This window comes from Nicotiana attenuata, chromosome 3, assembly GCF_001879085.1.
Source record: "Nicotiana attenuata strain UT chromosome 3, NIATTr2, whole genome shotgun sequence".
In the NCBI taxonomy this organism is placed as follows: domain Eukaryota; kingdom Viridiplantae; phylum Streptophyta; class Magnoliopsida; order Solanales; family Solanaceae; genus Nicotiana; species Nicotiana attenuata.
Window position 1 is genome coordinate 19,454,146 of NC_031991.1, and position 12,464 is coordinate 19,466,609.

The 12,464-nt window shown below is 42.1% G+C and overlaps 1 protein-coding gene across 1 annotated transcript; it reads right to left on the minus strand.

The window, feature by feature from the left end:
* On the minus strand, positions 10,208-11,716 carry LOC109224204. Its single transcript, XM_019388790.1, has 3 exons — positions 11,452-11,716; positions 10,758-11,091; positions 10,208-10,556 (listed from the first exon to the last, which is right to left on the minus strand). Exons 1-3 carry the CDS (start codon positions 11,714-11,716, stop codon positions 10,208-10,210), a joined length of 948 nt encoding a protein of 315 aa, XP_019244335.1.

The following is a 12,464-nucleotide window of genomic DNA, read 5'->3' on the forward strand; positions in this document are numbered from 1 at the left end:
TAAAGAGAGCGCGACCGCGATTGCTCTTGGACTCTTTGAACTCATTCTCTGAAGTTGGGACCTGGGCGGACCGCGCAGAAATGGAGCGCGGCGCGTTTCAGGACAGCGCGGACCGCGTAAAAGGAGGCGCGGGCCGCGTGGCAGTATTTGGCAAAACACATCTCTCTGAACTCCATCTACGCGGACCGCGTAAAAAGGAGCGCGGACCGTGCAGATTGCCCTTTAAATGACCAAGTTCTGAATCTCCTAGCGCGGTCGCGTGGCAAATCATGCGGTGCTAGGTCTTCTTGTTCCCCACTTCAATTGGTCTCTTGACACTTGGCAGGTTTCACTCCGTTTTGAGCCGATCTTCACATTTGTCATCTTGTGCTCAAACCTGCCAATCAACGCAACTTGTAAGGATTTTGGGGTTATTTTGTGGCAATTCATAACAAAAGCAATAGCAAGTAGGGGTATAATCATGCAAAATTCTAACTTAATAACTCCCAAACTTAAACCTTTGCTTGTCCTCAACAAACATAATAAGACTACCCCAAAGAGAGCAATCAAGATTTCAACTATCCTAAAGTACCTCGACAAGCAATCGGGACTAACAATTGCCCTCAATACGAATGTATCATTAACACATTTTAGGCTTTTGAAAACTATGGATCACTATGGTGCCGCAGAGCATCATGGGTTGACACATTTCATCAAAGACTTTTCTCAAATACCTTGGTCATTGTGGAACCAAACTCAAAACATCCTCAACCTCTCCACAAGTGAACCTCACTTTTAAGAGTAGTGACACACAAACCGAGGTTGATGGGATTTCACTCAATTCTCTCAAAAAGAAGGTCACAATCCGGCTTTAGGTACCATATGCTGCCCCTTATGTAAGTATCCATAATGTAGTTTCGTTCAACTCAAGATCATATAGGGCTTTTGTGGAGTCATTGTAAAGGCTTTTGGGCAAGGATCAGGGGACATGGCATGATTTTGTTCAAGCGGGTTCAATCTTCCCTTAAGCACTTCTTTTGATTCATTTTGGCAACACATTTTTTGACTCATTTGAGTATTTACTTCTTTTCAACGGAGGTTAGAGAGACACTATCTTTCTTTATGCATTCAACACTATTCTCCCTTTTTCTTGCTTTTTCACACTCTGTTTTCTTTGAATTCCCCTTTGACCTTATTCACTTTGTGTCTTTTCTTTTTGGTCTTGTCTTTTCTCCTTTTTCATTGCCTTCTTTTCTTTTGCTTTTGTACCTTTTAACCACATTGTTTCCTTTCTTGCCTCTCCCCAAACTTAGACATTTGTCATTTACTCAAGGGAAGATGTGGGTAAGAGAGGGTCTCATTAAAAACGGTATAGGCTTGTAGTTTTGGTTCTTCAAAGAAGGAAGTTTAAAGGCAAAAGGTTTAACTAGGGAATCATTTTATTGGTAGGCTATGGAGTTGTTCAACTTAGCATTTGGATCAAGGAGAGCCTATAAATCACTTCTCAAGTCAATTTCACCTATTTCGCCTCAAACAAACATTCGGGCAAGTTCTAGACCATCTGCTTGGGACTTGGACTCACAATTTCCTCACCACACACCTCAAGGATTGCTAAAGACATCGAGTTGACCCACAACGACCTAGTTACGATTCAAGTGCGCACAATGGTTTAAACCGAACATGATGATGTTTGTCAACACAAGAGTCTCAAGGCCACAACTTTCACCATCCTAAAGCACAACATCTTATGTCTTTGACCATGGGATCAAAGGAAATGTGTTAGGCCAAGTGAATCTTTGCTTGAGGTACCCTTAACTAGCAAAATCAAAAGAAAAAGAAATCAAAAATGGACTCAAATCCTAAAGAAGGTTGTCACCCATCCATCATTGGAAGAGCCACCCGTTCGCCAAAACCTAACCCTTGGAAAGAACGTGGCAATTAAGAAAACCAAGGGCTTATTGACAGACCGCCAAACCAAAACAAAAGGCTACGAGCCTAAATACCAAGCTAAAAACGAAAAATTTTTAACGAAAATAGAAAAACCGAATGAATATGTACAATGGGGAGTAGAATATGACAACGGGGATAATATATACATAAAGTAGAGAAGTACCAAAATTAGCAGTTATATACAGCAACTATCAAATCTAAAACATAAACTAAAAGTCAAATATATACAGTCATCCAAATGTTATCAAAACAGTAGGGCGCACCCCACGAAAAGAGCTGGCATTGTCCCCAATGCCAACTACCAAAAATAAGCATAAACAGAGAAGGATATAGAATGGCTCCTCAAGCCTGATCTTGTGTGTCCCCTGGTCCTGTACTGGCGTGAACTTAGACTGGTTCCCGCCTGCTGCTGCTCTGTTGCTGGACAGGGCCGGGTCATGGACACGGCTGAACTCTGGAGGAGCAGTGGAAGTACCTCTCTGAACCTGTGCCACCTCTATCAACAACACCCTCAGTGCTAGGAAGCTCCCTCTTCTTCCTTGGTGCCTAGGCTCTCCCCGCTGTGGCTGTGCTGCTGCTGGATCTATAGCTGGACTCTGCAATAGCAAGTCTAATGGCAATCTGATCTGCCAAAGCTTGTTTCCACATCTGCTGTCGCGATTAGGCTTCTTTACCGACTCCCGAGACGCCCTCGACTTTCTCATTTTCTTATGTTCCTTTGCAAAGCTCTTCAAAGCCTTGCCATGTGAGGCTACTGCCGGTAGTCAAGTGGCCTGGGTCTCCAAAATCTTCTTCCTGGTTGGCCAGGAGCTTTCTTCAATGTCTCATAATGGACGGAGGAATCTGAGAGCAAGTGCTTGGTGCTGAATGTGCCTCACTGTAGTAAGCCAAGTGGACAATTGGATTCGCTGCTGACATCCAGTTGTTTAGACTGCTAAGAGACTGACGCTGAGCTGGTGGGGCAGTGAAACCGATGAGTCTTTGAAACAGGAATGCGGTCACTGAAGTAGAAGGACTGGGGGTAAGGGCTCACTGGTGGAAGTGGTCGGAGATGTGAGGATGGTCGAATAGAAGGCTCTACGCTCAACTAGGCTCTTCAGATTGGCCAGTTGGGGCAGAGGTGGGTGCTGGTACTTTTTGGATTTTGGGTTGTCTGAATCCAATTGGCTACCCTGACATGAATAGGGGGCCACGGCTTTGTCTTTACATCAAATCGCTTTTTCTTCACTCCAAATCCTTAAAGTACATGAGCAGAGTGTTCGGGGAGGGGTAGTTGTGTTGGTCTCCTGTCCGACTGTAGAGATCCACCTCGAGATTATGTTGCCCACATTGAGAGGAAGCCCAGCCATGATAGATCCACAAGACACGCCGGGCGAGAGGAATGAGTGATCCATGTGTGGAGGGATCAAATCTACTAACAAACAAATGTCAACCAACCCTTTGCCTCAAAATTAAATGTGTTCCGCAGAATCTTCTCCCCCCCTTCAACCATTTTGGAACAGTGTCCGGGGCTGCCAATACTCGGCCAACCAAGGACACACCTCCTCACCATTGCCTAGCTTCGTCAAGTATTCTGTTTATCTTCCTCTTTGAATCCAAATAATCCATTCAGGACTTCCACATCAAACAACACCATTTTATCCCGCACCTTCGTCGCCTTTGGTGTCCTTAACCACATGAGAACATTGCAATAGAAACTCTTTTACCATAATGCTCATTGGCCTTAATACACCTTTCCTTGAAGAAACCCCAGAGTCTCTATGTACGGAATTGTGCTCTTGCACCTTTGGGTTGAGAGGTAGAAGATCACTGTCAATGAATTGTCTCTCCGGGATCAATTTCCTCACGGGCCACCCTCTTAAATTTGTAGAAATGCTATCTCACTGACAAATCTGTCTGCCCAGGCTTCAGGCTTTCTGGTTCGATCAACTCCCCGCACTTGAGGCTCACCTCCTCACCATATCCTGCACTCTCCCCAGATAATGAAGCTGTGGGGAGGTGAGTATTGTGCTCACTTCTTTGCTACGGACTTCATCAGACGAATCCGAAATTACATTGACCGGTCTTTTGGAGGTGGGGAAGTGTGGAGGAGTGTCATTAATTGGATGTGGGTCAGAGGTGTGAGTGGGGCTGATTCTGAGGTAGATGTTCCGGGAGGGTGCATACTCACTCCCCAAAGAGTGGGAGGCAGCCTATCAGCAGCCGTATCAGCTTACGGTCTTTTTAATGTTTGCCCGGGCCTGGGGAGTGGGTTAAGCAATTCTCTTTCCTTTTCCCCTCGGGAGGAACCACCTCTCCGGTGTTCTTGCTCTGTACCTCCATCTGTTTCTTAACCATGATTTGCAAAAATACACGTCTAACATTGTTAGTTTAAGCACATGTAGTGAATTAGATGAGTTACACAGAGAGGAGAAAACACAGTAAATGCATAACACAGAAACAGTACATGGGGGCGCGGACCGCGTAGGTTTGGAGCGCGGACCGCATAGGTTTGGAGCGCGGACCGCGCAGGGCATAAGCCCCTGTGAGGCTCTCTGAATCCCCCAAGGCGGTCCGTACTGATATGGACGGGCCAGCGTTGGGCCAGCGCGGACCGCACAAAAATGTGACGCGGCCAGCGCTGGTCTAAGTAGGGCACCCTCAGAGGAAACTACGCGGACCACACACAAATGATGCGTGGACGCGCAGGGCTATTTAAATGAACAGAGCTAGGGTTTAGCATTTTGGTTTCATTTTTCATCAAGTCTTTGGGTCCTAAGTGTCCCTACTCATTTCTCATATTGAAGTTCATGCCCAATGTTCAAGATAAATACAAAAATCTAAGCTAATCATTAAACCTAAGAAAATGAGAAGAAATAAGAAGTTAAACTACTGGAAAGCAAGCACAATAATTATAATTAAAAAACTATGAATGAAATTAGCAAGGAATGTTACAGTGTGTTATGAAGATTCAACTATTTGAAGCAAAGGTCCAGTGAATTGCGCGGTCCGCGCCTACCCCGCAGGGGCATTTTTGTCCAGATTTTCTAGCTCGGTATAAATAGATCTTTTTGACATTTTTAGGTCAAATTTTAACTACTAAACGAGAGTTGCGCTCGTGAGAAGTACTTTGTAGCCTAATTTGGCAATTTTACTCTTGAATATCATAGATTTTAAGTAGTAATCAATTATTATGTTTATTTCATCATCTATTTCTACTGTTTCTTCTTTAATTATGTCTAGCTAAACCCATTAGCTAGGGTTGTGGCTCAACCCTAGTGTGGGTAGATAATGGGTGTTGCATTCTAGGGTGAGATTGATATTGGGTATTTGTTATTTGGGTTGATTTTGTGTTTCAATCTAGAATTTGTGGTTGCAAACATGAATTCAAGCTTAGCGGGTCTAACTCTTCTTGAGAGAGAGAGTCTTATGACCCTAAAAGTTAACCCAACAAGGAATTGGGATGGACCCATGAGAATGGTAGTCCCAATTAACAGTTTAAACCTCGAAAGAGTAATTACCTTACTTGAGCCCTAGTTGCCCGGTCTAATTGGCCTACCTAATTGGTCTCGAGAGAGTCAATTGGGCAAAATTGTTCTCTCTACCGAGAGGTGTGAGAATGAGTGCACTTGAGTAACGGCTATAGCACTAAACCCAAACTTATCAATCTCCCTTTAGTAGCTTCTACCCGTTAGCTAGCCACCTAGGTAGTGTCACAACCCTAGTGCCTTTTTCTCATATCATGCACAACTTAGCAATATTTCCTTAGCATAATTTAGCTTTAATTCTTAGGTTACAAAAGTAGTTTTAAATATAAAAACCCTCAAAAAATGCTAGGAATGCAATTAGAAGTACAAACTCATTTCTAAACTAAACCGGCAATACAACTCCATTCCAAGCTCCCTGTGGAAATTCGACCCCGATCCACTATTCGGGTATTAGTTATTGCAACCCACTCTTACTACCATTGTGTAGTGTTGAGACGGCCGCGATCAAGTACCTCTACCCTCCACCCGAATCTGACAAGCATGATACACGTATTCAGCTAACAAAGACTCTCCAACAGGAGTAGCAACTAGAAATGGATCATTCAATAGCTCGGGCTGTCTACTAAATCTCAAAGCAAAGTACTAGGACACATAGGAGTGAGTAGATCCCGGATCAATCAACGCAAGTGCATCAAATGAACAGACAGAAAGAATACCTTTAACCACTGCATTCGAGGCCTGAGCATCCTGTCTAGTAAATGCAAAACTCTCGCCTGACCTCTACCAGCATTGCCTTGTCCTTGATTCACAGTAGCACGGTCTCCAGCACCTCGACCTCTATTTCATGTAACTGTAGCACCTGAAGTATTACGAGCAGTCTGAGTCGGTGCAGCTGACTGAATAGAAGCCTGGTTGAAATTTCTCGGAGGCTGAGGGCAATCCCTCAAGTGATGTCCCAACTTGCCACACCGAAAGCACACTCCAGTTAGAACACGACATTGGCCCAAATGTGATCTACCACAAGTCTGGCAGACTGGAGTAGTGGCATATATCTGCCCAGCATTACGATGTCCAGAAGATGATAGTCCGTTATTACCTAGTCTATAATTTGGTCTGTATGTGGACTGTGAAGACATGTGTGTCCCTGTTTGAGAACCCTGTTGTTGTTGTTTTCCCTGATTTCCTGCTCTTCTATTTTCACTAAAACCACCACTGAAAGCCCCTCTTGTCTTGGCCTTCTTACGTAAATCACTAGTTGCACGCTCCTCACATCCCTTGTTTTCAATCTTTCTAGCAAGGTCGACTACATCAGAGTAGGATAAAGTCTTCATCTGTGGGGCTACTGCAGTGTATAGACGACCAACCAATCCATCAACAAACCTCTGAACTCGAGCTTCTTCGGTAGGCACTAAGTGAGGAGCATATATAGCCAGCTTACAAAACTTAGTGTTATATGTTGACACATCCATATCTGGAGTCTGAACCAATCTCTCAAAGTCTCTAGCATATTGTTGCATCAGACTGTCTGGAAGAGAATGATTCTTCAACAACTTAGTGAGCTCGTCCCATGTCAGTGGTGGTGCTCCTACTGGCCTTCCTAGCAATACCGTTTCATACCATGTGTTGGCCATATCCTCTAGTTTGTATGATGCGAGCTTCACGGCTCTCTCACTAGAACATCCAAGAGCACGTAATGCCTTGAGTGTCCCATCCAAGAAACTTTGAGGATCTGCTGAATTATCGGAACCTATAAATTTTGGTGATTTCAATTTCAGGAACTCGTGTAGGGACACTTCCTTATTCCCGAAAGACTGAGTCTGTGTAGGTGCTTGTGTCTGTAAAGTAGCCTGAGGAGCTGAACTTCTACCCTGAGCAGGCACCAATGCCTCTAACACATTCAATAACCTCGCCACTGCATCTGCAGGTAAGGCAACAGTAGGTACAACAGTTGGCACTGGTGGTGGAGCGTTCTGAACTCCCTGCTCTTGCACTTGATCTGGCATAACAGCTTGGGTTTGACCCATGTTCCCAACTTGAGGTTGAGGGGCAGTCTGTCTTCTAGTTTGATGAACCCCAACTTGACCGCCACCACATACAGCACCACGTCCAGCAGATGAGGGTGTGCGTGTCTTAGCCATCTGCGAAAGAAATATTCCAAAGTCAATCTCAAGTTATCTCAACGCACGATCAAAGAATGAAAGAAGGGAAAACATTCCTAAATGTTCAGTAGCCTCGAGATCATAAGTATGGGCGCCTATATACCCATGAACAGGACTCTACTAAACATTGCTCCATGACTCTGGACTTAAATCCTAAGCTCTGATACCAACTTTTTCACGACCCAATTTAGGATTATGACCGGCGCTTAGGAGCAAGTGCTCCCAAGTAAGCCTCATCGGTAATTTTACAGAAAATCGGACAGAGTTTCCCCTGTTTTTGGACTATCCCAAAAATTTTCCTATATCAAATCGACAACCAAACATCCTAATATCATACCAAACAATTGACAACTTGTCAATTAACCAATACAAGTCTCCACCATAACTAAACCACCAACTAACCACTAGAAATACTAATTTATCTCCAACTTTGATAAATGACAACGATACTCAACATAAGACTATAATAACAAAAGAATACTCATGACACTAAAATAATAACTATGGAGCGACTCTAAGAGTTCAATGAAAAGACCATAATGATAAATAAAATCTCCGCCCACGGGAACAAGGGCGAGGCTCACCAAGAAATATCAACCTGTGCTCTAATTAACGAAATCCCTGTGTGCGTCAACTGCTGTCTCTGTAAAAAAAAAATTAGCGGGGAATGAGTCGCTAGCTCAGTGAGTAATAACACTTAACCACAACCATTTTTATTGGGGACAAGTCAGAAAACATGCTAGTATCTCAAACAGATAACATCAAAATGCCCTTTCAGAAACAATAAATAATTTTCAGTCTCATCATGTTTTTCTTGTAGTATAATACAATTAACAGTTCAGTAATGAGCTCGGTAACCACTGTATAATATCAATATTCATATTTGGGAGGTTTTAATGAACGGATCATGTAATCGGTATATTTGTGGACTTCTTCGTAAGAAGTCAAATATAATGGTAGTCCCTACTCGAGGGATGTCGGTAACGGTATGCTTGTTCTACCTTCCCACTAGCAAGGGCTATAACGGTAATCTGTAATTACAAGGTGCACCAGGTCTAAGGAACCCGCCGTTAGCTACGGGATCCTTCAATGTCTACTCCCATCTATACTTGTCTCTGTAATCCGTATATATACTCGTAGAAACTATTTTAAAACAATATAGGACATTTCGGTTCTTATCAAATCATATATTTCCTTTCGATAACAGTAAATTCAAGTAACGGTAAAACATATCTAGTGACAACGAAAATATTTAAAATCACGGTATTCATCTCAAATAACTATTTCGGTATCATATCGAGTAAAAGACTTGTCCCACATGCAATTAAAATAGTCGGTAACATATTCGTATTAAAAATCATGTGTAAATCATGCAAGTTATGAAAACACAAATTGCGGTAAGATTACTACTCACAAAACTCGTGCCGAAATGCCAAATGCTTCACCTCGAGCAATTCGTACAAATTCCTCCAATCAATCGGAAGTAAGATTTCAAGTGTTGGATTCAAAATAACGAAATTCTTTTAAAACCTAAAACCCTTCCCCAAAAATTATTTGCTACGAGAGGAAGACTATGCGGTATGCCGATTCCAAGCTGCTATTTATACATGTAAAACGAAAAAACCTAGGCATTTGATTCCTATTCAAATTGGGTCTCTTCGATTTCCATAGCATACATGGAAGTCATATGTAGCTTCCATAATTACCATCCTAATCCTAATTTAGGTAGAACACTAGACTCGGCGTACTTCTCCTTTCCACTTTCCTTTGTTCTTATTCTCTTTTATTTCCCCTTTTTTGTTTTGTTTCGTTTTGTGTCATTGTTTTTTTGTTTTTTTTCATAGTTAGTTTCTTATACTTATTATTAATATAGTAACTATTATTATTATCATTATTATTCTAATGACCAATATACCCTTATTAAAAATATAGGGTATTACATCATCCCCACCTTATGAAATTCGGTCCCCGAATTCAACTTAAGTACGTACCTGTAGACTGAAACAAATGGGGATACTTCGCTTGCATATCTTTTTCTATCTCCCAAGTAGCTTCTTCAACGGTATGATTTCTCCATAAAACTTTAACGAACACAATTTCTTTTTACCGTAGCTTTCTTACTTGTCTATCAACAATTGCCGTCGACTCCTCCTCGTAAGACAACTTCTCATCAAGCGGTATAGTTGGTGCTTCAAGCACCTGAGATGAGTCAGATATATATTTTCTTAGCATTGAGACATGAAACACTGGATGAATAAAGGATAACTTAGGAGGAAGTGCCAAACGATAAGCCACAACTCCCACTCGGTCCAGTATCTCATACGGTCCAATAAACCTGGGGCTCAAATTGCCTCTTTTCTCAAACCACATCACACCTTTCATAGGGGAGACTCGTAGGAACACTTTATCCCCAATTGTGAACACTAAATCTCTTCTTCTCTTATCAGCATAAGACTTTTGTCTACTTTGAGCTGTAAGCAATCTCTGTCTGATCAACTGGACCTTGTCCATAGCTTCTTGTACTAGGTCAGGTCCCAATAAATTAGTCTCACCAGCTTCAAACCATCCGATAAGAAAATGGCATCTTTTACCATACAATGCTTCGTACGGTGCCATTTGAATACTGGACTGGAAGCTATTGTTGTAAGCAAATTAAGCTAAAGGTAGATAAGCATCCCAACTACCTCCAAAATCAAGAATGCAAGCTCTTAACATATCCACCAAGATTTGTATAGTACGTTCAGAGTGCCCGTCTGTTTGTGGATGAAATGTAGTAATAAGATCTACTCGTGTACCTAATGCTTCTTGAAAAGATTTCCAAAAGCGTGAGGTAAATTGTGATCCTCTATTAGAGATGACGGATATTGGAACTCCGTGAATTCGGACAATTTCGTTCATAAATATCTGTGCATACCTGACTCTACCATATGTAGTCTTCACCGGCAAAAAGGGTGCTGATTTCGTCAGTCGATCTACAATCACCCATACCGAGTCATAACCTCTAAGGATTCGTGGTAGCCCGGTGACAAAATCCATAGTAATTCTTTCCCATTTCCACTCTGGAATCTCAATTTGTTGTAGTAGTCCTGCGGGTCGCTGATGCTCAGCCTTGACCTGCTGACAAGTCAAACAACTAGAAACAAAGTTAGCAACATCTTTCTTCATTCTTTCCCACCAATAAAATTGCTTCAGGTCATGGTACATCTTTGTGGATCCAGGATGTATAGTGTATTTAGAGTTGTGGGCTTCTTCAAGAATATCATGTCTCAACCCATCTACGTCTGCTACACATAGCCTGTCACCCATTCGAAGAACAGCATCACTTTCAACAATCATATCCTTGCTTTTACCAGCTAAGAACTCATCTCTGTATTTACATAATCGTTCATCCTCATATTGGGTGGCCTTAATGCGCTCAACTAATGAAGACTTAGCCTGAGCACAAGCCAACAATGCCTCTGAATTTCCGACACTAAATCTGATACCTGTATCTTCTAGTCTCTGAATAACTTTGGCCAAAAGTCTCTTTGCAGGGGCTATATATGCCAAACTCCCCATAGATTTTCTACTTAATGCATCAGCCACCACATTGGCTTTTCCAAGATGATTCAAAATAGAACAATCATAGTCTTTGAGTAGTTCCATCCAACGACGCTGCCGAAGATTTAGATCTCTCTACTGAAAGATATACTTCAGACTTTTATGGTCAGTATAAATCTCACAAGTTTCGCCGTATAGATAATGTCTCCAAATTTTTAGAGCAAATACCACTGCAGCCATCTCCAAATCATGTGTAGGATAGTTTTGCTCATGCTTTTTAAATTATCTCGAAGCATAAGCTATAACACAACCATTTTGCATGAGAACATATCCTAATCCCACCCTCGAGGCATCACAGAATACTGTAAATCCTCCAGAACCTGATGGTAAGGCTAATATTGGTGCAGTTGTCAAACATGTTTTGAGTTTTTGAACACATTCCTCCGTCCACTGAAACTTTGCATTTTTCTGTGTTAGCTTGGTCAACGCCGCTGCTATTCTGGAGAAATCCTGCACAAAACGCATGTTATAGCCTGCTAAGCCTAAAAAGCTGCGAATCTCTGTAGGAGTAGTAGGTCTGGGCCATTTTTGCACAGCTTTAGTCTTCTTAGGATCTACCATGATTCCATCTTTGGATACAACATGCCCCAAAAATGCTACCGAGTCTAGCCAGAATTCACACTTCCAGAACTTAGCATAAAGCCGATGTTCTCGCAATTTCTACAACACAGTCCTGAGATGATTCTCGTGTTCTCCTTGGCTACGAGAATATATCAGGATATCACCAATAAATACTATTACAAATCTATCCAGAAACAGCTTGAACACCCTATTCATTAAATCCATGAATGCAGCTGGAGCATTTGTCAGTCCGAAAGGCATTACACGGAACTCATAGTGCCCGTATCAAGTTCTGAAAGCAGTCTTAGAAATATCTTCATCTTTGATTCTAAGTTGATGATAACCAGAACGGAGGTCAATCTTTGTAATGTGGGCAGCTCCTTGTAACTGATCAAACATGTCATCGATACGAGGCAAAGGATATTTATTGTGTATTGTTATCTTGTTCAACTGCCTGTAGTCAATGCACAATCTCAGGGATCCGTCTTTCTTCTTTACAAACAATACTGGTGCACCCTAGTGATACACTAGGTCTAATAAAACCCTTATCTAACAAATCTTGTAACTGTTGCTTTAGCTCCCTCAACTCTGCTGGTGCCATTCGATATGGGGGTATCGATATGGGCTGTGTGTCAGGTAGCAAAAAAATACCAAAGTCTATTTCTTGTACTGAAGGCAATCCTAGTAAATCCTCCGGAAATACATCAGAAAATTCTCTCACTACTGGTACATTTTCTATACTAACTGT